General features: G+C 35.0%; 1 protein-coding gene across 1 annotated transcript in view; it reads right to left on the bottom strand.

Moving 5' to 3' along the window:
• The window catches only part of LOC148953728 (kinesin-like protein KIF23), a 46,875-nt gene that overhangs the window by 2,677 nt on the left and 16,205 nt on the right, over nucleotides 1–27,993 (bottom strand). Inside the window, exons 5-9 of the mRNA XM_089085870.1 lie at nucleotides 22,345–22,509; nucleotides 18,433–18,634; nucleotides 10,051–10,186; nucleotides 7,940–8,139; nucleotides 5,511–5,624 (exon numbers count right to left, since the gene is read on the bottom strand). Of these exons, the coding sequence (XP_088941996.1) occupies nucleotides 5,511–5,624; nucleotides 7,940–8,139; nucleotides 10,051–10,186; nucleotides 18,433–18,634; nucleotides 22,345–22,509 (817 nt within the window). The remainder of the gene's footprint in view (nucleotides 1–5,510; nucleotides 5,625–7,939; nucleotides 8,140–10,050; nucleotides 10,187–18,432; nucleotides 18,635–22,344; nucleotides 22,510–27,993) is intronic.

The raw sequence follows: 27,993 nt of genomic DNA, 5'->3' as shown, positions 1-27,993 counted from the left end.
TACCCGAAAAAGTACCTCCTGAAAATGTCTGTATACTTCCCAATAACCAGTACTATATGTAAACATTGGGTAAAGTTCATAACTTGCAGCCCTCCCCCCGGGGGACTTTGGGGGATTAAGCTATCCTAGAAGACATATTTATTATATTTTCGACCATGCCGAACAACATGCCTATCTCAAAATTTTGATCGGGTGACTTTGGGAAAAAAATGAGCTTGGGAGGGGGTCTAGTTGCCCTCCATTTTTTTGGTCACTTATAAAGGGCACTCGAACTTTAATTTTCGTTCGAATGGGCCCTCCCACGATATTCTAGGACCACTGGGTCGATACGATCAACCCAGGGAAAAAAAAAGAAAGACGCATCCGTGATCTTTCTTCTGGCGAAAAATACAAAATTCCACATTTTTGAAGAAAGGAGCGTGAAACTTCTAGAGTAGGATTTGCTGATATGCTGAATCTGATGATGTAATTTTCATTAAGGTTCTATAGGTTTTAGGAGGTGCTTCCCCCTTTTTTTGAAAATCAGTCAAATTTTCTCAGGCGCGTAACTTTTGATGAGTAGAACTAAACTTGATGAAACTTATATATTTGCATTAAAGTCTGATTCTTTTGATGTATCTATTGGTATCAAAATTCCGTTTTTTTAGAGTTTTGGTTACTATTGAGCCGGGTCGCTCCTTACTTACTGTTCGTTACCACGAACTGTTTGATTTATATATATATATATATATATATATATATATATATATATATATATATATATATATATATATATATATATATATATATATATATATATATATATATATATATATATATATATATATGTTGCGGTGAATGTCGACATTCACCGGCGAATGTCCGAAATACATTTTTTTTTCTCCTTGGATTAAATCATCGTTGCTAGTCAACTTTTTCAGTTTTGTGCAAGGTTTGATGGTGACAGGTTAGGTTCTGTTTTTAACCCATTTCTGATATTTATAACCTAATTTACCCAAATCCAAACTAACCTACCATAACGTAACTTTAACTTTCACCCTAAAAGCTTGTATAAGACTGAAAAAGCTAATTTGCAAAGATAATTGAATCCAACCAGAGAAAAAGGAATTATGGACATTCAACGGTGAACGTCGACATTAAACAGATTTTGGACATTCACTGTAACATATAAATATTAATAATACTTTATTTATTACCCACTATGAACAAAAAGAAGTGGAGTACATCAAAAACAAAAAAAGCAAACTTGCACACTTAACAATTATTTATATAAAACGACGTAAATTAGGGTGCAGCAGTAAGACTTATTATTTAAAATAATAAGTCCTCAGAGATTTGAGATCTTTAGGCTTCAGAATTAGAAGAAACCCAGATAGAAAAAAGAATAGAATGATCACAAAATGAAGAATATAATTTCCCAAGCCCTTTTCTGTTGTACATCCCTCTGTTTGCAACAATGTTTGAATATCCAATCTGAATTTTTTTCTAAAATTAGAATTATTAAAAACGATCTTCACGTGTAATTCTATCTATTTCTTCCTGAAACTAAAGAAAAGTAAGGCCATTCAATAATTAATCAGAAATATAGAGGATACATCATCTTCGAATAAAAAATGAAAAAAAAAACATTAAGAAACACGCGGATAAAACCGTAATAAATATGAGAATTTTCAGCCGGTGACTGAGAAATGCGCGAACAAAACATATTTTGACAAGGTACTTCGTCCTACAGCACTCAAAAGTATAAAAGAAAAACAAAAATCGAAGCAAACAATAAAAATATAGACAAAAAAAATTAAAGAAGTTATCTTATAAGAACGAAAGTAAAGAGGTGACTGAATTTCAAAATATGAAAAAACAAGATTATCTGAAAGTTAGATTTCGGATGAAACAAACTAACTAAAACATTATTTAACGTGAAACAATGTTTTTTTAAAGTTATCGATTTATCATAAACTTATGTAGTATATCATAAATATATATGAAAAATATCATTAACATAATGAAATATAAAATTTAACTAAAAAGTTATAAAATATGTATAAATAATATAATAAATTTGCATTTATATAAGAAATAAATTACTCGTAAAAAGACAAACAAAAAAAACGCCTGTTTAAATCCAGATCTTTGTACGTCCCTGAAAAGTTATTTTTTGTAATTTATTTTTGAAACTCATTTTATCTCATCGCAAAGAGGATTAATGGTCTGGGTTTTCTAAAATATAGCCTATTTTCAGGTTAAATTACTAAAATCTTTGGACCATCTAATGTTTCTAGCATATTACGTCATTAACGTACATATTAGATGGATTACCGGGTTGTTTGTTTTGTCTTTCTTGGAGCTTAAGGAAACTCTGGGTTACAGCAAAAAATTTTCTGTAACTATCATTTTAAAGTTTGATGATTATTGATTATTATTCATTTTAAATTCTGTTAAGGATTTATTTATTAATTTATTATATATTTGTTATATACATAGTGATTTGCATTCATTTAAAGATTGGATTAATATGATTTTTTGGTCGCCCTGTTTTAGTATGGCTCAACTTTTTTTTTGAAAAACAACATTTTTTTTATTAATTTATTTTATTCAGTATTTTTATAATAATTCAAATATTTATTGGATTTTTTGAAAAAGATTTTATACTTATTATTGTTGTTAAAATATAAAATACTTTTACTCTAACTAGACAATTTAACCCATTGGTCCCTTACGTAATTGTAAATGGTTCCATTCCATGGTCCTTTTTTTGTAATTGTAATTTTTTTTTGTAACTTAATGGTCCCTTGTTCGTAATTTTAATGGGTAAAGCAATATTTCAATAGATATGTAATATATTCAAAAGAATTCTGACACCATCTAAACCATCAGTTTCGAAGTCTAGGTGTTACAACCGTTATATTATAAAACTAGTTTTTTATAAAATCTTTCTGTCTTTTTTTCTTTTTTTTAGAGAGAGAATTCATAAAAAAAAAAAAGCCTTATGGCTTGTGCGGTCATTCTCGAAACAACAAAACAAACCACCCATCAATGGATTCCTCGAAAAAAAAAAGAAAGAAAGAAAAAGGAAAAAAATCACCACTTGTAACCATGTACTTTACTAATCTAATGTAACATGTATACTATTGAACTAATCTATACTATTTTAGCAATATCGTATCCAGGAGGGGGGTACCCAGGTTTAACCCCCCCCCCAAAAAAAAAAAACAATTACCGAGTCGAAAATTAGTCTAAAAAATACCTGTAAAGACTATATATGCTCCCAAACTAAATTTTAGTATAGATTATTTCAGTATAGACTATACTAATCTATACAGTATAGACTATACAAATCTATACAGTGTAGATTATATGTAACTAATCTATACTATTTCCCTACTCTATCTATAAAAAAAAAAATCATAAATACCAATACATTGGTCCCTAAGCAACCTGCGAATATATCAACGTCTTAGGAATGTATATTCTTTCTATCAATTTTATTTTGAATTCATTAAGTAACTTTTAGCGCAAGTTCAGGGCACAATTACAAACTCCATTGAGCTTTCACTTATTTCCCACGGTTCATGACTGTTATTGAAAATTAAATAATGAAAAAAAAAACAACATTTTTTCAAATGAAAGAAGGAGCAACATTGAAACTTAAAGTGAACAGAAATTACACCGTATATGAGGTGGCTTATTTTCTCATCGATACCTTGCTTTTAACGCTAAAATATTTAAGAACTTTTGAAAAAGCCTCAATATCCTAATTAAACGGCCCTGGTGTTTCAGGAGTCTATCTTAAAGATCTGGGACAAAAAGTCAAACTTAGCGTAAGAGCAAGGTATTGAGGAGGGGGCAACACCCTCACATACGGAATATTTTTTTTTTCATTTTTAAGTTTCAATGTTGCTCCCTACTTTCAGTTGAAAAAACTTGTTTTTTAAAAATTTAATTTTTGATCGTTTTTCAAAAATTTCAATGCGGAAATTTCTTGCGGACAATGCCGCCTCAAAAATTCTTCTTAGAATACCGTCATATAAAAAGACCTTGATTTCTGATCATTTTTCAAAACATGACGGATATCCCACTCCGTGGAACATTTTTTCCTGAGATCCCGCAACCCCAGTGGAAAGTTGCTCCCGCGGAAAATGGAGTGCTAGTTGACCTTCAATCTTTTTGGTTACTTAAAAAGGGAGCTAGAACTTTCAATTTGAGATCAAACGAGCCCTCTCTAAATCATCTGGGATCTCTTATTAAATGTGATCACCCCTGGAAAAAAAAACAAGAACAAAAAAACGAAGACGCATCCATGATATTTCTTTATGCAAAATTCCATATTTTTGTATATAGGAGCTGGAAACCTCTACAGAAGGGTTCACTAATATACTGAATCTGAGGATATGATTTTCATTAAGGTCGCTTGACGTTTTGCCCCCCTCCCTCTTTCTTTTAAAAAATTGTGTGAATTTTCTCAGGCCCGTAACTTTTGATGGGCAACGCTAAAATTAATGAATTTCATATATTTTGAATCAAAATAAAGATTTGATTCTTTTAATGTATCTATTGTTATCCAAACTCTTTTTTCTGAGTCTCGGTTACTATTGAGCCGTGTCACTCTTCACTTACAGTTTGTTACCACCAAACTGTTTGATATGTTTGTCCCTCTAGGTTTTTTTTTTTTTTTTTTTGAAATTACGCTCAATGTTCTTCCACTGAGTATATAAGTGGTTTCCAAACTTTGAGGCACGGCTCCTTTGGGAGCCACGGTGTCGCCATAAGGTGGCAATTCCGCACCACGGTGTTCGAATTTATTATCCCATACAACAATTCTGCAAATTTGTTAGAATTCTCAATTCTCGAAATTATTCAAAAAAAGATTTCAGCTTTTAAAAAGAAGCTATAGCTATAGAAAGTGAAAATAAAATGATTGTTTCCCCTTATTGAACCAGTTTGTAAGCTCCAATCGAATTAATTTGTCTTGCAACATGAAATCTAATTTTTAAAATCTTCAGTGATAATAATTCAATAATGTTATTCATTAATCGATGATTTGTGATTAGTTTGTTTTTAGACCTATTTAACCACATTAAAGTCCGCTTCAACTGAGTGTCAAACCCTTTTTGAATGCATTTTCACCACGACAATCTGTTGCAGCCAAAACCGTGGTGGCTGTCAAGGGCCATTGTGGATATTACCAAATATTTGAAATTAGACATATTATATTATGCCGTTGGAAAATAAAATCCATTCAATTTTTCGGCAGCTAAATCAAAAATATTTTAAAAAGGTAGTAGTAAAAAAAAAATTAAAAACGTATTTTATTTTCCTTGCGATAATGTAAAATTGAAAAATATCAACTTTCCCGAAAAGGAAATCAGATTTTCGGAATCTTTAGGAAAATAAACGTCGACGAGAATGAACGATTTTTTTCTCGTTTTCTTATCGAACAAGAAAATGTATAAAGTGTAAACAAATGAGAAAATTAATATATAGTGAATCAATGGAAAACGTATACTACTTACATGATTTCGTTTTCGCCTTCCAGGACTATACGGATCAGGACGAGTTGGAGGTAAAGGTTTTGGCTCAATGGGAATTGATATTTCACGCGCCATTTCAGCAAAACGAAAAATAAGCTGAAATAAATATAAGTAACATTAAAAAAAAGTTACCATAGAAATTTTTTTCAAAAATATATATCGTTCCTCATACAGAATCCAGAGAGTCAACTTTATGTACAAGTTGCTACTGGAATTTCGGAGGCTCCCCATCACCCACTTAATTTTTTTTTTTCAAAGTTGGAATCTCAGACCTAGACACAAAACAAAATAGAAAATTAGAAGAAAATTCTTTGATTTTTTAATTTTGTCAAAATTAAAGATTGTTTATTTTAACATTAACCTCCGATACACTGTTTCTGATTTTGGAAAAACAAAACTGAAAAAAATTACCCAGTCAAAGAAATTCACAAAAAGCTACATCATACCTTACTACATCAATATCTGTTACACGTTGAAATCTTTATATGTTTACAAGCTGCATATGTTGAAGTTTTGAAACCTAATGACCTTCAGCCCTCAAACTTACAACCGTGAAGCTGGAACCTTTGACTCAATACCTTAATAAACAAGTCCATAAATAGTTAAACTGACATAGTTTGATATTATTTATTTTCGTGACATATACTTGCAAGCTAAATACATTATTACAAAACCATATGTAGCAAAGGAAACGAAATAACATCACCAATTGACCCATTGTTAGTACATAAAATTTTAAACCATTGTAAAAAAAAACGAAATCTTTTTTTCATAATCTGTGATACCGCCTTTTGAACTGGCAAAAGTGAAATAAAAGAATATGGTTAAAAAAGAGAAACAAAAAATGAGCATTGACAGGCCACAGCAAATGGCTGACTATCGGTTGGTAGTAAGCCATTGGTGACACAAGATATGACTTACCCACCACCGATATGGCTTACCAAAATTCATGGAAGTAATGATCCTTTATGAAAAAGGTAAGAAACTGTTCTGATTTGCATCTTGAAACACATTAGCATTAATGATCGTGAATTACATGTCATTACCTTTATCCTAAAGGATAATTAACCATAAATAAAGAAATAAGACCCTTAAAAGGCTATAATAAATAAAAAGGGTTATCTACTGCGTCTATGGTGAAGAAATTTTCCTGTTTTGCTTTTTTTTTAAATTAAAATAATAGCAAATGTTAATTATCGGCCGTCCTAGCCGAGTGAATTGGTGCGCTGGATTTAGGATTCTTTGATCGAGAGGGCGAGAGTTCGAATCCTAGTGTATCCAATTATTTGGTTTGGGACGAAGGTCAGTGGCGTGACTGTAAGCTCAGCCAGACTTAGCTCTAAATGGGTACCTGGAGAAATCTGGAGTAAACAGGAAGGGTGTGCGAAAGCACAAGATGGTTGGCCCCCAACCCCCCATTGCACTTCCTGGCTGAAGGGGAGAGAAATGGAAATCAGCATCGCCGGTAGGGACTGTAAAAGTCCAATGCCGTATTATTTACCTTTTTTTCTTTTTTTTTTTAAAGCTAATTATTAATAGTAGTCACCTTATGGAACGCCATTGGCTTAAATAAAACTGAAAGGTACAAAAACACAGGACATGAACATCTAGGGAGGGGGGGAGTGCCATCGGATGGAGAAACAGCCTAGAAAATATGATGACTAGGAAAAAAGCCGTAATGAATGAAAACTTAGAGGCAATCCATACATTGGGTGCAAACCTGCAGTGGCACAGTGGGATTAATATCTGCTTCGAAAGACAAGACCCAGAATTCAATTTCAAATACTGCAGGGCCCAGAGTTGCACGGAGGTTGTGCATTAGTATTTCTAAATAACCAAATAGGAAGAAAAAAAAAGAAAATTGGGTGGACCAATAAACGCATTCAAAGCAAGCATCAGACCGGAAAGAAGAAGAAGTGGGAGAAGAACAAAGGAAAAAAGGAGAAGAACATTAGATGCATCAGACCGGGAAGAAAAAGAAAAGGGAGAAGAACAAAGGACGAAAAGGAGGAGAACATTAGATGCATCAGACCGGGAAGAAAAAGAACAGGGAGAAGAAACAGGAAGAAAAGGAGAAGAACATTAGATGCATCAGACCGGAAAGAAGAAGAAAAGGGAGAAGAACAAAGGAAGACCAGGAGAACGTCAGATGCATCAGACCGTGAAGAAGCAGAAAAGGGAGAAGAACAAAGGAAGAAAAGAAGAAGACGATTAGATGCATCAGACCGTGAAGAAGAAGAAAAGGGAGAAGAACAAAGGAGGAAAAGAAGAAGACGATTAGATGCATCAATAAATGAATTTAAAGCAAGCATCAGACCAGAAGAAGCAAGAAAAAGAAGAAGAATGAAGGAGAAGAATTCAAGATTCACCAATAAATACTATCAAAGCAAGCATCAGACCTCAGAGCTTACCACAGTTTCGTCAAAATCTTCAACTCTCGGGTTCACGCATACAACCATCTTGATCTTCCCTTCACCTTTGAAATAGGACTTAAAAATGTGAGTGATTTTTGACTCCCTGTATGGCACAATCTTGTTGGCGCCACTCAGCTGATTCTCTCTAAGAACCTCAATGCAATTACGTAGCGTCATTAAAGTATTGTTTATATTACCTACAAATGATAAATTTCTTCCTTAGATATCAACAATGTTGGTCTATTGAAGTTTATCTTTTTTTATACAACAAAGAAGCAAAAGAGGTTTAAAAAGAAAAAAGGGGGAAGGGGGTGGTAGTAAAAGAACGGTTTATACTAAACACGTTTGTAATACACGGCAAGAAAAGTGGGTAAAACTCAGCCAAAAATAAGCCAAAACCATCTGAAAACAAACGGCTTAAAAATATGTAGCTTTCCTTTGAAGTTGTAATCATTTTGGGAGTAACAGATTTTCAATGTTTGAACTTTTGCGGACTAATTAGCTCTGCTTATTTTCCCGGTTTGACTCGGAAACACCGACAAAAATACCATGTTGCCTTTAAAAAAACTGCCCTAATAACGGAAGTTTTTTTTTGTGTAGGAATTTGGTCATTAGAATCCATAGAGATCAAAGTTGTGATAATGTTCTGTTTCTAGATGCTGTGAAATAATGCCAGGGTACATTTTTGTTTTGGTAAGCACCAAGAGATTAGTCTTTTTCCTTTCCAACTTTTCTTCTTTAGAATTCCCACGTTTTATTAGCGTATGATTTTGATTTTAGTTACTGAAAGGGGAATAGGCAACTCTTCAGTATTAAAGAGTGATATGTCCAATAAAATTAAGGATTGATAAGGACTTTCTACGCTAGCTTTCCATATCGTTCCTCAATTTGATTTGACAGGGAAGGAAACAAAAAAAGTTAGCATATTCTTCTTTAGTAAACTAATGTTATCATTATTGCCTTATAGAACATTAGAAAGTGAGAAATACAATGACACTTTCTCAATAAAAAGGTCTTAAGAAGAGTGTAGCCTTAAGGTATGAATGGACCAAAGTTGAATAAAAGTCTGAATTTGAAAGTCAATTAACAAAGCAATTTAAGTAATTTTGAAAGGAATTTAAAAGTCATTTTTGAAGTCAGCAAGGAAAGTCAGCATTTTGATACTTTTGGTATAGCTACTTCGAATAAAGGCAGTTTGAATAACAGTTTACCGTATTTCCTCAAACGGATATCATTACAAAGTGCAAGCACTCAAGATCTTGAATATTTTCAATTCTGTATAAGTAGTTTTGACATGTCATTTTTAGTCGCCCCAAAGGTAGAGGTCCTACATGTCCCAAACAACAGCCAGGTGAAAAAAAGAAAAAAAGAAAAAACAAAAACTGCCAAAACATAACGAAATCTACAATATAATGCATCAGTACAATACAATTTAATGCAGTTCCAAAATATCGCTAAGTTCAAAGTGTCGTTAAAGGATTTGGAATCCTTTGTCTGAAGGGCGGGGTTCGATTCCTAGTGTGGCCGGTATTTGATTTGGGACGGGGGTAAGTGGTGTGAATATGTAAGCTCAGCTAGAGTCAACCCAGCTTTAAATAGGTACCTGGAGAAATCTGGAGAAGGTAAGAAGGAAGGATTTGCAAAAGCACAGGAAGGCTGGCCCCCAACTCCCCATTACACTTCCTGGATGAAGGGCCTTGAAACGGAGATCAGCACCGGCGTTTGGACTTTAAGAGGCTCTAGTGCCGTATCCTCTACCTTTACCTATCAGCTCCAAATTAAATTTAAATCTCGCCACCAGGCACTTCAATGATTTGTCCTATAATACGTAAGACTTGGGAATGTCAGCCATCGTTTCTGACATGAAATCGATTAAAATCTTGAAACTAAAAAAATACTTATAGCTAGGCACTTAGCTTGTCAATGGTGGATACACCACAAATAAGATAGTGGTGGGTAAAGGAGAAGCTTGTCGAGTCCGTTGATTTTTTTTTAATTCAAATCAACTTGGTGGAAGTGAATAAAAACTTGAGGGCCATGGCTAAATACGGTAAAGCCAAGACCGACTGGATTCTACTACCTTAACATTTTAAGAAGAAAAGAGGTACCTGCTTCTTTCACTCGATCGCCCATTTTGTTGGTGCGGCTCGTTCTTTCACATCCAGCTAAATCAACGAGTGATAGCTGGGAAACTGTCATCGTATTTTTATCAACAACTTCCGCAGCATTTCCGCTTAAGCTAGCCTGAAATGAAAGTAGTGGCACAAATTAAAGAAAGAAAAAAGACAGAAGTTGCGTTCTCTTAAATAGAAAAATAGGTTCCACAAAAATTACAAAAACATACGGAAATACATAAAGGAATTTAAATTTCTTCTCTGTTCCACATTTCAAAAATGATAAAAATGAACACTCCCATAGATTAACTTTAGATAAACCTTGCGAAGACAAAATTTGTTCGAATGATTTAGACGAATAAAAGCGCACTAGTTTTCTATATTATACCATGGTGTAATGCCTTGATATTTCATAAGTACCACATTCTGACAGCAATGTCTCATAATATCTGTGACGGAGAAAATTAAAAGAAGATTCATCGCTGGTTGTGATTTTAAAGTGTGTTTCTGGCATATCAATTGTTACTAGCAATTTTCTGTAAGCTCATAGGAACAGAATTGTCAACTAACAAAAACGTCTTGCCATCACTGAGTGGAGACACATACTATTTCCACAACCGTATTAATTCAGCCAAATGGCGCAGGTGCACCATTGAAATGGGTCCAATCCAATTTAAGTACAGTAAAATAGTTCAAGCTAGTATAAGGTTCCATTTGCTAAAATAGCAATAAGAATTTATCGAGTGAAACATTTTGTAGTCCATTTGACACTGGTTCTGGAATGATAACCAAAATCTAGATTAAATAGGATTTAAAGTCTGGTTTTAATTTTTTTATTCTAAGCATTTTCTAATTCAATTAATCATAAGAAAACGTGAATGAGAAATGTTCTCCAAAGCCCAAGTCCAGCCTAAAGGGTCTCTAACACCCAGAACGGGTCGTGAGGTGGATTAAGCAGCTTTCGCACTATGTACGTAATTTAATCTACTAAGGGGTTAAGGGACGTACAAAATTCTGCACTTAAACAAGTACTTTCAGACTAGGTTAACGTAAACCTCCACGAAACTGTAATGGTTATAGACTACTGCAATTTTGTAGGTATAACAATCTAGTCGTAGCCAGTACAATGTTTAGTCATAAAATAGTAAGTTAATAATGTACCCAGATGATGGTAAGATGCCCGACCTTATTGAATGTGTTATTGCAAACAGAAGACTGGCAGGATCGATGGAAGATACAAGGGTATAGTGGAATGCTGTTATTGATGTTAATAGTAAAGATCAACATCCAGTAACCTCTAGGGTTAATCTAAAACTGAAATTTAGGAAGGGTAACTACCTGCTGGGAAGTAGTGACATTGGTGGACTCCAGGGTAAGAATTTGAGAGAAAGTTTCAAGGAACATTTGAATATTAAATTAGGGAGCCTAATATTTGACAAGTTATAGGTGGATGGAATACTTTTAGAAAAATAGTCTGTGAAGCAGCGGTTGGTATCTTAGGGAGGAAGTTGGAAACGCAGTTAGGAATATTAGTGAAAACGCTTTAATGTTTGGTATAAAAGAGGAGAGATTTGTGCAAGTAGTATTTGAGTGATAGATTATATGAGACTAAGAGGAATAAGAGCATTAGAACATTAATTAAGGAGGTGTGAAGCAAAGATCATGAATAAAATTGCTGAAAATCAAAAGATGTAGTACATTGGTATGTTACAAATATCAAAGGGAATAGTCATCCAACCCCGAGCCATCACACACCCTTAGTCCTCAGTTTTACTGATTACGAAAAAGCGGTTGATGAAAGCAACAGAAGAGCTTTAGTAAAAGTCCTATCCTTTTATGGTATACCAGATAAATACATTAAAGTATTTAGTGTTATTTACAAGAAAATAATTAATGCGGTTAAGGTAGGATATGAGGTAAGTAGCTGGTTTCGTATTGAATCACGAGTTAATCAGGTTTGCGTTCTATACCCATTTTGTATGGGTCATTTTGATGGACTTTGTCCTAAGGAACACGCCAAAGGCTATGGGAGAGCATGAATCAAATGGAAAGTAGAACTCTCCTAGACCTAAACTATGCTGATAATTTGAGTGTTTTAGATGGAATTTATTGCAACCTGAATGATTTTTAGAGGTTTTGAGGGTTCAGGGTGTGAGAACAGGTTTTAAAATTAATTAAGAAGACTAAGTCGCTTAGACCGAGAATAAATCAAGGTCAAGAGGTCACGTTGGGTAACGAGAATATTGATTTAGGGGATAGCTTCACTTTACTGGGTAGTATTATTAGTAACGATGGTGGATGCACTCAAGATTTTAAAAGTGGAACAACCAAGGCCCAGGGTGTTTTTCACAATTGATATTTGTTCGTAGTGCTAGCTACCGCTAGCACCACTTATTGGGGTGTATGTGCGGGGTCACCACTTTTAAAGGCAAAAATGGCGCAAAAAAGGTTGCTATGCCACTTACTCGAAGGGGAGAACCCCTTGTCGGCCCAAATGTTAGTGAGATTCCCGCTCTTACCCCAACAGTTCTGCAAATATCGGGTGTGGTACTACCCTATTTACAGTATACCCTGTCCCAAGGTATGGCAACGCGATCGAGTGGTCAAATGACCACTTTCTAAAGCCAGATGTACCCACCTTGGGTTACGGCTAGAAAATCTCTACTCTCTCCTTGGAGGTAACAACCCTCCCTGTCAATATAATAATGACGGTACCTTGTAGCTCTATTCCTACCCTGCCTGGGTTACGGAAAATAGCACACAGTTTGTAGAAAATACCTTACTTGTTTTCTTCCAAAAGGATCACAAACACAACAAAAATATATATACTCCCGACTGGGGTTAGAACGCAAACTAAAATCTAATAATAATTTGTACTGCACTGTTTGTATGGGTGGACCGTCACTTGGCCCAGCCAATCAGCTACCTCCTCATTCAAACCCAATTTTACCTCTTAGATTTATCTTTCAATGACTCCCAACACAGGAAGTAAAAATAAACTTGCTTCACAGCTTACCTATTGCAAAACCACTATCGCTTAGTAACGGGAATTTAACCTGCCTTTTGAAATTATACTATAAGCAAATGTAACTAAAGAAAAGAAAATAGGTCATTTATCTGAAAGGAAAAGAAGCAGGGGTGGAACCTCAACACCTCCCCCCGTAAGATAAATGACCGGCCACGCGCTACCGTGGTCCTCCCTTACAAACATAAACACTTAACTTCAACTTTACAAAATTCATTTGCCTTCTCTCTTCCACCGCTTGGCTCTGGAATCTGGATCGGTCGTCCTCGACACGTCCCTACTGTAGGACCACCATGGTCTACATCGTATAGTATCCGCCTTAAATATTGCAAGTTGAAGTCTTCAAGATTTGTAGATAATGATTGTGCGTAGCACAATCAAAACAAGAAAATTTTCTCGCTCTCACGAATTTACATTTCAGAGGAGCAGAGAATCAGTTTCTGGCACATGTGATGATGCCAGCCATCGTGAAAAATTGGCTGCACTAGCCTCTTAATTTCTGGCTGTGGAAACAACCCCACATCTCAATCAAAAAGTAAAGTGCCGCTTGGCATAATTTCAAATAAACCAAGGCCGAAAATACCCAGGTCTGTGAGAACGATAAGGGTACTGGAAATGAAGTAAAATTTTTGCGAACCATGAATCGCCTTTTTTCTGGGTTCCCTACCCTGGGATAATTAAATGAAGAATATACGTTGATGCTAATTGAAAATGAAACTTGGATACATCTCCCACTGAATACAATTTGCCGGAAATAATTGTCGGTTCCCATGAAGAATAACAACCATGATTAGGGTTACTGGGCAAAGGTTTGGGTGAAGTATGAAGTGACTGAGAGATGGTATCCCCCAAGGACTCCAGATCAGAAAGGCAAAATCTCAGTAAAGATCACAACTTGTCCATCAGTTGTGCATTGAGGAAAAGGGCTATCTTTCGCGACGTCCCGCAGGGGAGCTTCCCCAAGGGCGTCCTCCCCCTCATAAATGATCGACATATCTTTTGAATTGATAATACTCATTTCAGATTCGTTTCCAAATTTTTCCAGTCCGACTCGACCTTCAATATCTCCCAACTTTCCCCCAACCCGGTTATGTTGATTCATCTCTCTTTTGCAACCATATTCTTTTATTTCCCATGGGTCTTTGACCTCTTTTTTCCCCTGATTGTTTATGTTTTCAAGGCACAGCCCATCCGACAGTTTATTTTCCCCCCTATTGTTTATGTTTTCAAGGCCAAGCCCATCCAACATTTTTTTATTTTTCGCCACTGCAGGCTGAATCTCCAAATTTTGTCTCTTTTTTGCATTCCTCTTTTCGTCTCTACTTTTCTCCATTCTGTCCTTCGTGAAAAATAATAAATCATCGTTAAATGTGATTTGGACTCCAGTGTCCACTATCTTTGACTGTATTAATTCATTGTAGCTCCGTTTAATTTCTATTTTCTCTCTTCTAGTCTTCTTTATTTTTACCGCAGAAACACATATTTCGTTATCAAATGGGAATTGAACTCCGACATTTATTTTTTCATATTCTATCAAAATTTCTAAAACTTTCCGAGGAAAAGCGCGTACAATAAATTTCGTCTCCTTATTCTCTGGTACAATCAGCGTTTCATTTTGGCCAGCACTTGTTATCGTCTCATATTCATTAAAAGTGTTGTCAAGTTTTCTATTATTCGTAATTGTCCAGAAAAATCAATTTCGAGCGTCTTTTTTTTAATATTTTGTGGTCTTTTTACTTCTGCATCCCCTTTTTTTGGATTATAAACATTTTGAACCCGAGTATCCCATATTTCGTTTTTCCGACAGGGGGGCACAGCTTTCCTATTTGTTTTATGGGCCGGTTCATCTCCCCCCGTGGTTAGCGAAGTATTATATTTTCTCGTAAAAGTGTTTAATGTCTGGTAGTTTTCTTTTTCTCGCGATTGATTTTTAGACGAATTATTATGGCTATCTGACAGCATAGAAGTTAGTTGTGATAAAATCTCACTTTCTGGAATTCCCCAGCGGGTCTCTATTAGGCCTATCATGGTTCTTTTAAACTCCTGGTGATATCTTTCTTCTTTCTCTCTAGATAATTTATCCGCCTCTTCCTTTTTTCTCTCGCTATTCTGTCTTCCTTCTCCCTTTTTTCACTTTCTTTTATATCTCTTTATTCTGCTTTTTCTCTGGATATTCTTTCTTCATCCATGAAATTTAATATTCATTTAGCTATATCTATTCGAGTGCTTTTTCGCGAGCCCCTGCTGGACCTCGATTTAATACTGCTCCTTCAACTCGGACTACTTTGATTCTGTCTGTCATTATCTCTTCTTAATTCATTTTTTGAATATGTTCGTTCTTTATCCGTATTGTCTCTTTCTGTATAGGCTACTCTAGCCCTTTCGTCCTGTTTTCTATTCTTTTTAGTTTTATCTTTCTCAGCTTGCAGTTTTCACTTATATTCTTGGTGCTCTCTCTCAAAGGCCTCCATATTAGCCTTTCTTTCTATTTTCCTACTTTTTCTATGGGCTTCACTCGCCCTTTTAATCTCATCTCTATCTGACATAATTTCAAAATTCCGTTAACTTCAAATTACCTCTTCAGTCTAAATGAAAATTCTTTTATCCATTCAACTTCCGGTTCTCTCGCGGAAAATTGTTTTGACACGCAGCAATTTTAGCCTTATATTTTTGAATACTAATTAGTTGCGTGATATATTGATTCGTGAATTTTCCAATTATGATCTCACAAGGCAGAGCCCATAACAGATCTTCATAATTGTATTAATTGATTCCGTATTTCTTTCTTTTCTCTTTATATGTAACCAAAATAGGCTACTTTTGTAGGCCAAATTAATTGTCTCTTCGAAAGCGTAAAGTTCTTTTATTATCAACTCTGTTAATAATTCCTGTTCTCGCTGCCACCAAAGTTCGTAGTGCTAGCTACTACTGGCACCACTTATTGGGGTGTACGTACGGGGTTACCACTTTTAAAAGCAAAAATGGTGCCAAAAAGGTTGCTTTGCTACTCACTCGAAGGGCAAAACCCCTTGTCGGCCCAAATGTTAGTGATATTCCCTCTCTAACCCCACCGGTTCTGCAAATATCGGGTGAGGCACTACCCTATTTACAGTATACCCTATTCCAAGGTGTGGTAGCGCGATCGAGCGGTCAAATGTCCATTTTCTAAAGCAAGATGTACCAACTTTGGGTTACGGCAACAAAATATCTACTCTATCCTTGGAGGTAGCAAACCTCCCTGTCAATATAATAATGACGGTACCTTGTAGCTCTATTCCTACCCTGCCTGGGTTACGGAAAATAGTACACAGTTTGTAGAAAATACCTTACTTGTATTCTTCCAAAAGGGTCACAAATACCACAAAAATTTATATATCCCCGACTGGGGTCAGAACGCAGACTAAAACATAATAATAATTTGTACAGCACTGTTTGTATGGGTGGACCGTCACTTGGCCCAGCCAATCAGCTACCTCCTCATTCAAACCCAATTTTACCTCTTAGATTTATCTTTCAATGACTCCCAACCCAGGAAGTAAAAATAAACTTGCTTCACGGCTTACCTATTGCAAAACCCCTATCGCTTAGTAACGGGAATTTAACCTGTCTTTTGAAATTATACTATAAGCAAATGTAATTAAAGAAACGAAAATAGGTCATTTATCTGAAAGGAAAAGAAACAGGGGTGGAACCCCAACAATATTATTTCAAAGAAAAGGAAGATAAGTATGGGAGCTAAGACTAGAATATTTGAAGCTACAGTGATGACACTGGTCAACTGTGGTGCTGATCCGTAGGCACTAAGAAAGACAGTGGAAGATTTGTTAGATGTTTAGCAAAAGAACTGTTTACTGATTCTTTTGGGTAGCCGTTTGACTGACCGCATTTTGAACAGCCAGCGATACGAAAAATATGGTTCTGTCCCGCTTTCTAGGGCTATCATAAGAAAAATGTTTAGATGGCAAGGACACAATCCACGGACAAGAAATGACAGATTACCAAAGATCATCCTTTCGGACAATCACCAAGGCCAAACTAAAAGCAGGTCGTCCTCGAACAGGAGGGGAAAAAGTCGTAAGAAAGGATTTAAAGGAAATTGCGACTCTTTGAGAGGGTGTAAAGAACTATTCGAAACTTCGAATAGACTGGGATTGAGAAAGAGTGTAGCTGTGTTGGCCGCAGGCGGCTTGGTGCTGAAGCGAGTTGTTAGTAGCAGTAGCAGTAGCAGTAAAACCACCTCCCTTCTTCAGCATTATAAGAGACATTGTAATATCAACAATACAAAAAAATGTCAATGACATCGACATAAGGTTAATATTTTGACATAAGATGTATTCTGGCCACTAAGAAAAGCCCCACAATATTGCCTATGGCATGTTTGCTTTGTCCTAATTATTACCAGCAATTACATGTTAAATCAGGGAAACAGAACCGTCAGCCAGAAAATATGAGAAATATAAGAAAATATGAAAATATGAAATATATGAAATATAAGAAATATAAGAAAATATGAAAATATAAGAAAATATGACAAAAAAGTCACAGTTTAGTATCAATTGGGTGGGTTATTAAAATACAGTATCAATAGGGGGCTATAAATTAAAAACATAGTTACGAGACGATAATAATACCTAGACATAAAAACATAAATAACAAGGGTGCTGGAACGCACCCTCTATGTCATTTTTCTTTAAGTTCTTCGATTTTTTTTTTAAGATAACCGTGTAAGTTAATTTTGAAGCTTTCCGATTGGTACGAAACATCAAGACCTTGAAGCTAGCCCTTTGCTATAGACACCAGAACCTTGAATCTTGGAGAAAATTAATTAGACTAGACAGACTCAGGAGGCTGATTCACACAAAGTAAAACATTGTATCAGGACAAATTGTCCAAAATGTGACAAAACCACGAAAACCAATAATTAATTGATAGATTACTTTAGTTATTGAGCCAAACGAGTCGAACTTTGTTCCCCACGATATTGGATTTCTATAACACACCCTTTTTCGTGTCGCATTTCTTCTTTTAGTTCCCAATATTAGTAGCAACCCATTCAACTAGAAACACTAATCAGTAGCTTATAGTCTACATGGTAGCACACAATTAGTTAAGACCGATCGCTGTAAGACACTATCTTATGCCTTTATTTTTCAAAACTCTCAAAAAAAATTTCTGACTCGTCCTATGTGATGATCGCAACAACCCTGAAAAGGGCTTATTCAACCGTAAACTGATCATTCTAGCACCATTTTAATGAAAAAATTCATCAGAGGGCAGCCAAGTTCCTAAGTCTATTTTTTCCTCCATGACCCAAGGTATAAAAATAATTTCCAAGACATAAGAAGAAGTACCTGGACTAAACGAATCGTGAAGACGGAGTGAGAACGAGACGATTCAGCGTTTAGCGTAGTTTGAGCAACACGTCGTTTTTTTTGACCATGCTTGAAAGCTTCCAAAGCCTCATCTGCATTCCTCACCTCTAACTGGGTAGCATTGTGAACATACATTCGACGTGAATTATCTTCTCGGAGAGCTGTGGTTTGAAAATGCGCTCTACAAAAAGACGACTCAAAATTAAATTGGTTAAGGGCTTACCAATTTAAGCTTACCAATTAAGGGCTTACGATTGGTTAAGGCCACGATTAAATTATTGATTAATTGGTTAAGAGCTTACGAGTGGGCAAAAAAGAGGACTACCGAACACCGAAGTGGTTTAAAATCAAAATTGTCATAACATGCCCTCTCTACATAGCAACATCGTTCCCTCGCTCTTCAAAAAACATATCGCGCATTTCTGTTATTATACAAAGAAAGTCTTGAAAAAAATGAAGAAAAGCTAAGAGAAAAACAAACAAACTGGCTAATACAGCTTTTCATCCTAATTTCACCAGCTGAAAGAAAAAAAATGCACAATATAGGGAAAGAAAGAGCTAGCATAAAAATTAGAGAAGTCAAAGATATGTGGGTAATGGCCTCTACTGGGGAGGCTTAGGAGCAAGGATAAGCATAAAAAAAGAGAAAAAAAGGCTTACCTTGGGTTTGATTACAGAAAACGGAGAAAACAAATGTACGAAAACTCGTAAGAAACAGAAATAAAAATATAAAGATGAAATAAAACATAAATAAATACGAAGAATTGGCGAATAAAGACGATAAAGATAAAGACGAAAATCCAAAGCTTGAAAAAAAAACGAGAGTTAGTTGTGCCCATGCTCATAGGGCACTCGCGAGTGTACTTCGCCAGGCTGCCGATAAAAATGAGTAAATTCATTTTTGTTCGCTAGACGTATCTAAAGCTTTTGACAGTATGGTACATAGTCAAGCTCTTTATTCAATTTTTGTAAATGGTGTCAACACTTTTGTAAATGGTGTTTTTGTAAATGGTGTCAATCGGTCGAAGTACAATCGCAAAGCTTTAGTGTCAATGTACTCTGTTTTCTGTGACAATGCTATTTTGTACCTTTCAGGTATTTACATTTTGCTTAGGAAGAATGACCTATCTAAATTAAGGAAATGCTATTATCGGTATTGCAAATTTTTGTTGTATCTTCCGTTGTCATTTCGTAATCGCCGTATTATTAAAAAGTATAACGCACATGATATAATTAAAAAACTACGTGATTTACATATAAAACTGTCTGCAAATGCCTATGAAAAAATGTCTCCTCACCATGGTCTCATTCGTTTGTTTCGCTGAATTTTCTTTTTATTTGTCTATCTATGTACTTTAAGTAATGTGTGTGTTTATTTTTTCTTTCCTTTTTCTCTTTACTCCATTATTTTTACATTGTTTATGCAGTGGGTTATAAATAAATTATTATTATTATTATTAAAACTAAAGAACAAAAAACGGCTGAAATACTTCCTAAAAAAGCTATTTGGCAAGCTTTTTGATGTTTTGTGCTCGTTGTCATAAATTTCCTCAATTTTCTCCTTTTTTGCTGAGCATTATGTCCCCATTTAGAAGACATGGGCTTATAATTCACTGAATCTTATATCGAGATAATACAACTACCGCAATTTTTTCACATTCAAAAACAGCTTCCTAAAGTCAGTATTCTTACGTTTTTAAGACAACTCAAAGTTTTCGCTTGCCCCTGTGGTGAACTTGTAGGTCTAAACTTCAAATAAAAAAAAAAAAAATAAAACAATAATAATGTAACGGCATTAACTGTAAAACTTATTTAAAATTCACTGAATGTTTAAGTTAAAAAACAAAAACTCCTACTTTCAGAGACCATATATTCTATGTAACGGCGCATTAGTCCATAAACATGTATACATTCAATATAAAACGAACGGCTATTACAAGCTATGTACAAAGCAATACTAGTGGTTGTTGTATAGTTACAAACCAACCATTAGAAGGGCGTTCAGCAGATCTTTTAGCTGGGAGTGGTCTGAAAACCTTCTCGGGGAGAGGGTAGTTATGATTTTCAAAGTTGATTTCTCATACCAAATTATCGTGATTTTTCAAGGGGCCGGCGTGCAATGCCGGCATTATCTCTGGGAATACATCCAGCTTTTTCACCTATCTGCGGGCAAGCACACAACTGTGGTCCATTATTTTAAACTCAAAACATTTCTGTAGTCAAAGGACACATAACTCCTTATCTATATAGTATCCAACCCAGTATCCATATTTCACGATTATTCTGAAAATAATCGTTCAAATAAAGGTAGGTGAGGAGGTAATTATCTTTCCTATATTGATATCAAGTAAATAACGTATAATTTGACTATAATAGTGTAGTATTACTATACCGGCCTATAGCATACAATAAATGTTTACTTCGTGTGGGCTAAAACACGGAAGATTTATAGTTGCTTAGCAGGATAGTTACGTTGTTCCTTTTTTTTTTTTTTTTTTTTTACAAAATGCCACAATAAAACCACGCACGGAAAAAAAAATCACACAAGACATCCCTATTCATATTCCGCCAATCTTGGGCCTTTTCTAAGCTTGTTCCTATCTTGTTCCTGTTCACTGCTTTACCTCCAGAAATGGAAAAAATCTTTGCCCTCTACATTATAGAAAAAAAAATCCATTAAAAAAAAAAAAAATCCATTATAGAAAAAAAAGTTTATCTTTTTTATTACTTGTGGAGGTGTTGCCCATGTTCTGCATATATTCGCTAGTTTTTCCCTTTTTCATATTTTTTAATGCTACATCTAAATTAGTTTTTTATGTATTTTAACTATTTTTAACAGTTTTTTCTACCTTTTGACCTGTTTTGTTTGATGTTTTTTTCTTTTGCCCCCCCCCCATTACAAATTCGGTCCTTCGGGGCTTGTGATAGAAGGTTTGTGAAAAAAACATCATATTTAACCCACGTTTAGAGACAAATACAAGGTAGTATGACCCTAACTAGGAAACATTGTAAAAAAAATAATAATAAAAAAAATGACAGTTTATTATTTAAAAATAAACTGTCCCATTAATTATTTAAAAATTGTCATTTGATTGCGTTTTGGCCCTAGCTATGCTAACAAAGTAACTTTAAAAAGATATTTGGCTCACTAGACTCTTGAATCCAATGGCAGATTTTCTAAGAGGTCAAAAATACTCTCTTTATAATTTCAACATACATAAGGAAGAAATAAGAAATTGATATAGAGCTATAGATAAAATGCAACAATAGATAGAAGAGAGACAATTGACTTACTTGGCTCTCGAGTTCCTTGGCCAATTTTCCAAGAGGTCAAAACAATCTTTATAAATTTCAAAATATATAGCGAAGAAAAAGAAAAGGATATAGAACTACCGATCAGATGCAAAACCACATAAAAGAGATACAATTGACTTACTCGGCTCTCGAGTCCTTTGGTTGATTCTCTAAGAGGTCAAACCAGTCTTGTTATAAGTTTTAACATACATAAGGAAGAATAAAGAAAATAATATAGAACTATCGATCAGATGTAACAAAATAAAGTTCGTGAACTCTTTCGTCCCTTTTTTTTTTGTTAGTACATTTAATCGTTCCTAACTTTTTTTTTTCACTACTTTAGTGACCAATGTTGAAAAAAAAGTATCGTTATTTAGTTGGGGCCTAGGCCAAAACTATGAAAGCTCTTTTTATTAAATAAATCTTTTCTATTCTAAGAGACAATTGACTAACTTGGCTTTCGAGTCCCTTGGTTGATTTTCTAAAACGTAAAAAACATTTTCTTTATAAATTTCAACATACATAAGGAAGAAATAATAAAATGACATAGAGCTATCGATCAAATGTAACAATAGATAGAAGAGAGACTTGACTTACTTGGCTCTCGAGTACGCTGGTTGATTTTCTAAGAGGTCAAAAACACTATTGTTATAAATTTCGACGTACGTCACAAAAACGCCATACAAACAATCAGAATCAACTCCACTTAGAATTGAAAGGTCTTCAGTTCTAGACTCTTTGGATTCATAAGCATCTTGTCTACTGCAAATAAAACATGCGGTAATGATTTTCTGAAAGATTTATAACGATATATGACGATTATAACGATGTATTACTAACGATTGTAACGATATATAGCGAGAGATTATAGTTGTGACAATCAATAATTTATCCCCACTGAGCTGAAGATTAAAGATGGAAAAGCCATTCAAACTTGAATCAGGTGGATGTTTAGGAGTCAGAGAGTATTTTTTTAAAGGTCAAAATTCAAAAGTCCGTAGAAAATCGTGTGGACGTTTAGATTTGTGGGGTAGCAGAAATTCTTATTCCTCTTTGCTATTTTTTAGTTTTACTTTTGCAATTTATCCCCTTTATGACTTTCCAAGATTCCTAGCATTAATCAACAGGCATATCAAGGCATCAGAAGTTAAGTCTGGTGGATAAATGGGAGTCAGAGAGGATCTCTTAGAAAAATCCGATTGAAAAGATCATTGCTAATTTACTTAGATATCAAGAAATTGTAAAGAATGTTGATTAATTTTTTTTATGATTTATTCCCTTTGCGATTTTCTAAGGTTCCTAACACTAATCCTTATATATAATAGTTAGGCTGATTTATAATATATTGTCACTGGAATATAGGTTACAATTAGTAGAGGAATCAAGAGTTAAAATCTGCGAGATATATAGGAATCAGAGAGTACATCATTTAATGATGAAGAAACTAAAATATTTTTTCCAAATGAATGATTTTTATGCGTGATTAATTAAAAAAAACTTTTACACAAAATAAGTTTTTCAAAGAAAAGTAAAGAACTCCATTAAACAAAGAATTAGCAAAAATAAAATCAAATAATCTACCAAGCGTGAAACTACCACAAATCAGCATCAATAAATAAATGAAACCCAAAACGGACAGAAATTACAATAACGCGCCGGGTTAAACTCAGCGCGATCCAAACGTAACGTGTGTTGGTTGCCGGATTCCTTTGGCCTACCACTGCTGGAACAAGATATTCACTTCGCTGAAAAAAATACAAATGAATGCATCTTTTCCGCGAAATAAGCGCTCGTTAAGATGCAGTTATCAAAATGTTAATATTATTAGATTTATTAAAGTTATATAAGTTATAAAAAGTTATATAAAAACATAAGTGCAAATTATGTTCTGGCCTTGGGAAGGCATAGGGGTTTTGAGCCCAACTTATGTTAATTTTTGCTCGTTTTGAGTTTGACTCGGTTATTTATTGTAATATTTGTTTGTTTTGGGTTTCACTTATTTATCGATGCTGATTTGTGGTAGTTTTACGCTTGGTAGATTATTTGATTTTATTTTTGCTCATTTTTTGTTTAATGGAGTTCTTTACTTTTCTTTGAAAAACTTATTTTGTGGAAAAATTTTTTTAATTCATTTCTGTTCGTTTTAGATTGACCTAGTGTGGTAAAGCTTTCTAATTTAGTTAATTATTAATTGAGTAAAAATATATTAAGACGCAAAAACAAAGTTTCAAAATACCACTTTTTAAGATAAGGATACAAATCGTGGAATGTGTGGGTTTGGAGGGAACTTGCTCAATAACCAATTTCCTGGCTAAATGCGTAAATTTACCGGAAGGACGTGGTTAGGTTTTTCATATGTATACCCCAATTTCTGAGACTGAAGGCAGACTTATTGACTTGACGGGTGAACCTCCGCTCATTTTTTTCTCATTAGAAATACTTTAGCCTTTGTCGGATCATTGTAAGTGTCTGTATCTTATTTATATATTATTGTTGTTTTTGAGACTTGTGGTCTACTTGGGACAGCCAGTCCCAGTAGACAGAATATATCCGATTATATTATAGGTTAAATGAATAAAAGTATTGTATTTTAGACTACCTCTCTACGATCTATTTTTAGCCTCTCGAACATACTCAGTCGGTACGCCTTATTAGTTCGGTCATAGCCTAAGGCACGCTACCAAAGTTAAATTACCTTAGGGCCAGAGTTTATCTCCCCTATAAAGGGAGAATAAAGGCATCTACGACTACAACCCCCAAATACCACAAATAACACTTCACAACACTAGTCTTTTCAGAGAAAAAGAAAATACTACTTTAAATCTTTTCGTTTTTTTTAAGATTTGCCTGCTATTTGTATGCTGGAGTAAAAATTTCAGCAATTTTTAACAATATACACCCTCTTAAAAATCTGGATACAAAAAGAAGTGTTTAATTTAGTTTCATACCTCGTCTAGTTGACATGAAATGGAAAACTTGATACCATTCGCAAAAATCTGTTTACTTTCTTTGATAGCTTGGATACACCTACGCTATTTTAATTTTGTTAAATCTTAAGAGTAGAAGCAGCCCCAAAAGTTTAAACATAAAACCCTCAGTCGCTCTTGGGATACTGCTAAGATGCCTTATTGGGAATTAGCATCAACACAGTGCATTTTGAATTAATCTTATGGCAACATTTAGTTTTTAAACATAAGAGTCAAATGGGAGGGTGGGCGTGGGAGGGGAATTAGTTTTCGTCCAAACCCTTTCGGCTATTAAAAAGGACATCACCCCTTTCTATTTTCATTCGAATGAGTCCTTTTCGAATCTCCTATAACAACTCCTTCGATAGAAAGTGCCCTGGTCTAAACAACAACAACAACAAAAAAATAATATATTATATCCACGTCAATCTTTACTATAAAAATGTCAAGCCTTCCAGTCACTTTCGACTATTAAAAAGGGCAGTAGACCTTTCGATTTCCAATCAAATGAGCCCTTTTTTAGTTTCTACAACAACACTTCCTATAAACACCTTATATGCCCCCAGGCCATAAATTACAACTCTTACCCTAAGGGCTGTGAGGGTGGTTGTCATCCTCAAAGACCTAATTTCCAGAACTTTCAACTACGTTAAACAAAATGGCTATCTCAAAATTTTGATTGGATGTGTCTGGGAAAATGGTGGGCGGGAGAGGGGCGTTAGTCTTTCTCCAATCACTTTCAACTATTAAAAAGGGCACTAGCCCTTTCAATATCCAATAATATGAGTCCTTTTTAAGTTTCTACGACAAAGCTTACAATAAAAAACCTTATATGCCCCCCGGGCATAACTACCCACCATTGCCCTGAGGGCTGGGGGGGGTTGTCCTCCACAAAGACCAAATTTCCAGAGATTTCTACTACGTTGAACAAAATGGCTATCTGAAAATTTTGATTGGATGTGTTACGGGGAATGGTGGGCGTGAGAGAGGGGTTAGTTACCCTCCAATCACATTCAAATATTAAAGAGGCACTAGCCCTCTCCATTTCCAAGTGAATGAGCTCAGTTTGAAGTTTTTATGACAAGTCTATCATTAAAACCTTTATATGTCCCCAAAGTATGACTGATACCCTTAGTACTGGGGACAATTGAGGGCTTTCCATTCGTACCTACATAATGTCCGGAATCTTCCACCACGTTGAACAAAATAGCTATCTCTAAACTTTTATTAGATGTGTTTAGGGTTATGGAGGGCGTAAGAGGGTTTGGGGGGGTAATTACTCTCCACTCACTTTCGACTAGTGAAAACGGCAATTTCAATTTCCAATCAAATGAGATCCTTTTGAAATTTCTACAACAACTTTCTATGTAAACCTTATACGCCCCAAGGGCATAACTTACAACCCTTGCACTGAAAGCTCTGATGGGGTTATCATCCTAAAAGACCTAATTTCCAGAACTTTCGAACACTTTGAAAAAAATTGATATCTCAAAATTTTGATTGGATGTGTTTGGGGAAATGGTGGGCGTGAGAGGGGAGTTAGTTGCCCTTCAATCTCATTCGACTATTAAAGTGCAATAGTCCTTTCAATTTTCAATTGAATGTCATCCTTAAAGACCTAATTCCAAAACTGCGTTGAATAAAATGGCTATCTAAAAATTTTGATTGGATGTTTTTGGGAAAAAGGTGGGCGTGAGAGGGGGGTTAGTTGCCCTCAAACCACTATCGACAATTAAAAAGTGCACGAGCCCTTTGAATTTCCAATCAAATGAGCCATTTTTTAAGTTTCTACGACAAACATTTCAATAAAAACCTTATATTCCCTCAGGGCATAACTTATAATCCTTGCCCTGAAGACTGTGGGGGGAGTGTCCACCTCAAAGGTATAATTTCCTGAACTTTAAACTGCGTGGAACAAAATGACTATCTCAAAATTTTGATTGGATATGTTTGGGGATATGGTGGGCGTGGAAGGGGTGTTAGTTGCCCTGCGATCACTTTCGACTATTAAAAAGGCCACTAGCCATTTCAATTTCCAATCGAATGAGCCCTTTTTGGGGTTATCATCCTAAAAGACCTAATTTCCAGAACTTTCAAATACGTTGAACAAAATTGATATCTAAAAATTTTGATTGGATGTGTTCGGGGAAATGGTGGGCGTGAGAGGGGAGTTAGTTGCCCTTCAATCTCATTCAACTATTAACAGGGCAATAGCCCTTTCAATTTTCAATTGAATGTCATCCTTAAAGACCTAATTTCCAAAACTTTCAACTGCGTTGAACAAAATGGCTATCTAAAAATTTTTATTGGATGTGTTTGGGGAAATTGTGGGGGTGAGAGGGGGGTTAGTTGCCCTCAAATCACTTTCGACTATTAAAAAGAGCAATAGCCCTTTGAATTTCAAATCGAATGAGCCCTTTTTCAAGTTTCTACGACAAAGATTTCAATAAAAACCTTATATTCCCCCAGGGCATAACTTATAACTCTTACCCTGAAGACTTTGGGGGGAGTGTCCTGCTCAAAGATATAATTTCCTGAACTTTAAACTGCGTGGAACAAAATGACTATCTAAAAATTTTGATTGGATATGTTTGGGGAAATGGTGGGCGTGGAATGAGTCCTAGTTGCCTTCCAATCACTTTCGACTATTAAAAAGGGCACTAGCCATTTCAATTTCCAATCGAATGAGTCCTGTTTAAAGTTTCTATAACGACGCGTTCAATAAAAATTTTGTATACCCCCAGAGTATAACTTACAACCCTTTCCCTGAGGGATGTGGGGGATTGTACTCTTCAAAAAATAACTTCTATCTGGAAATCCACAACATTGAACAAAATAGCTATCTAAAAATTTTGATTGGATATGTTTGAGCAAATGGTGTACGAGGGAGGGGGGCTAGTTGCCCTCCAATTACTTTCGACTATTAAAAAAGGCGCTAGACCTTTGAATTTCCAATCGAATAAGCCCTTTTTCAAGTTTCTGCGATAGAAATTTCAATAGAAACTTACATTAACCCAGGGCATAACTTATAACCCTTGCTCTTAACACTGTGAGCGGAGTGTCCTGCTCAAAGATGTACTTTCCTGAACTTTAACTGCGTGGAACTAAATGGCTGTTTAAAAATTTTGATTGGATGTGTTTGGGGAAATAATGGGCGTGGAAGGGGTGTTAGTTGCCATCCAATTACTTTCGACTATTAAAAAGGGCACAAGCCATTTCAATTTCAAATCGAATGAGCCTTTTTTTAAGTTTCTACGACAACGCTTTCTATAAAAACTTT

The sequence above is a fragment of the Artemia sp. Qi Xiang Cuo genome, chromosome 3 (genome assembly GCF_049724085.1).
Source record: "Artemia sp. Qi Xiang Cuo chromosome 3, ASM4972408v1, whole genome shotgun sequence".
NCBI classification, from domain to species: domain Eukaryota; kingdom Metazoa; phylum Arthropoda; class Branchiopoda; order Anostraca; family Artemiidae; genus Artemia; species Artemia sp. Qi Xiang Cuo.
Note: the sequence above shows the minus strand (reverse complement) of the source record. Positions and strands in the feature narration are given on the sequence as shown.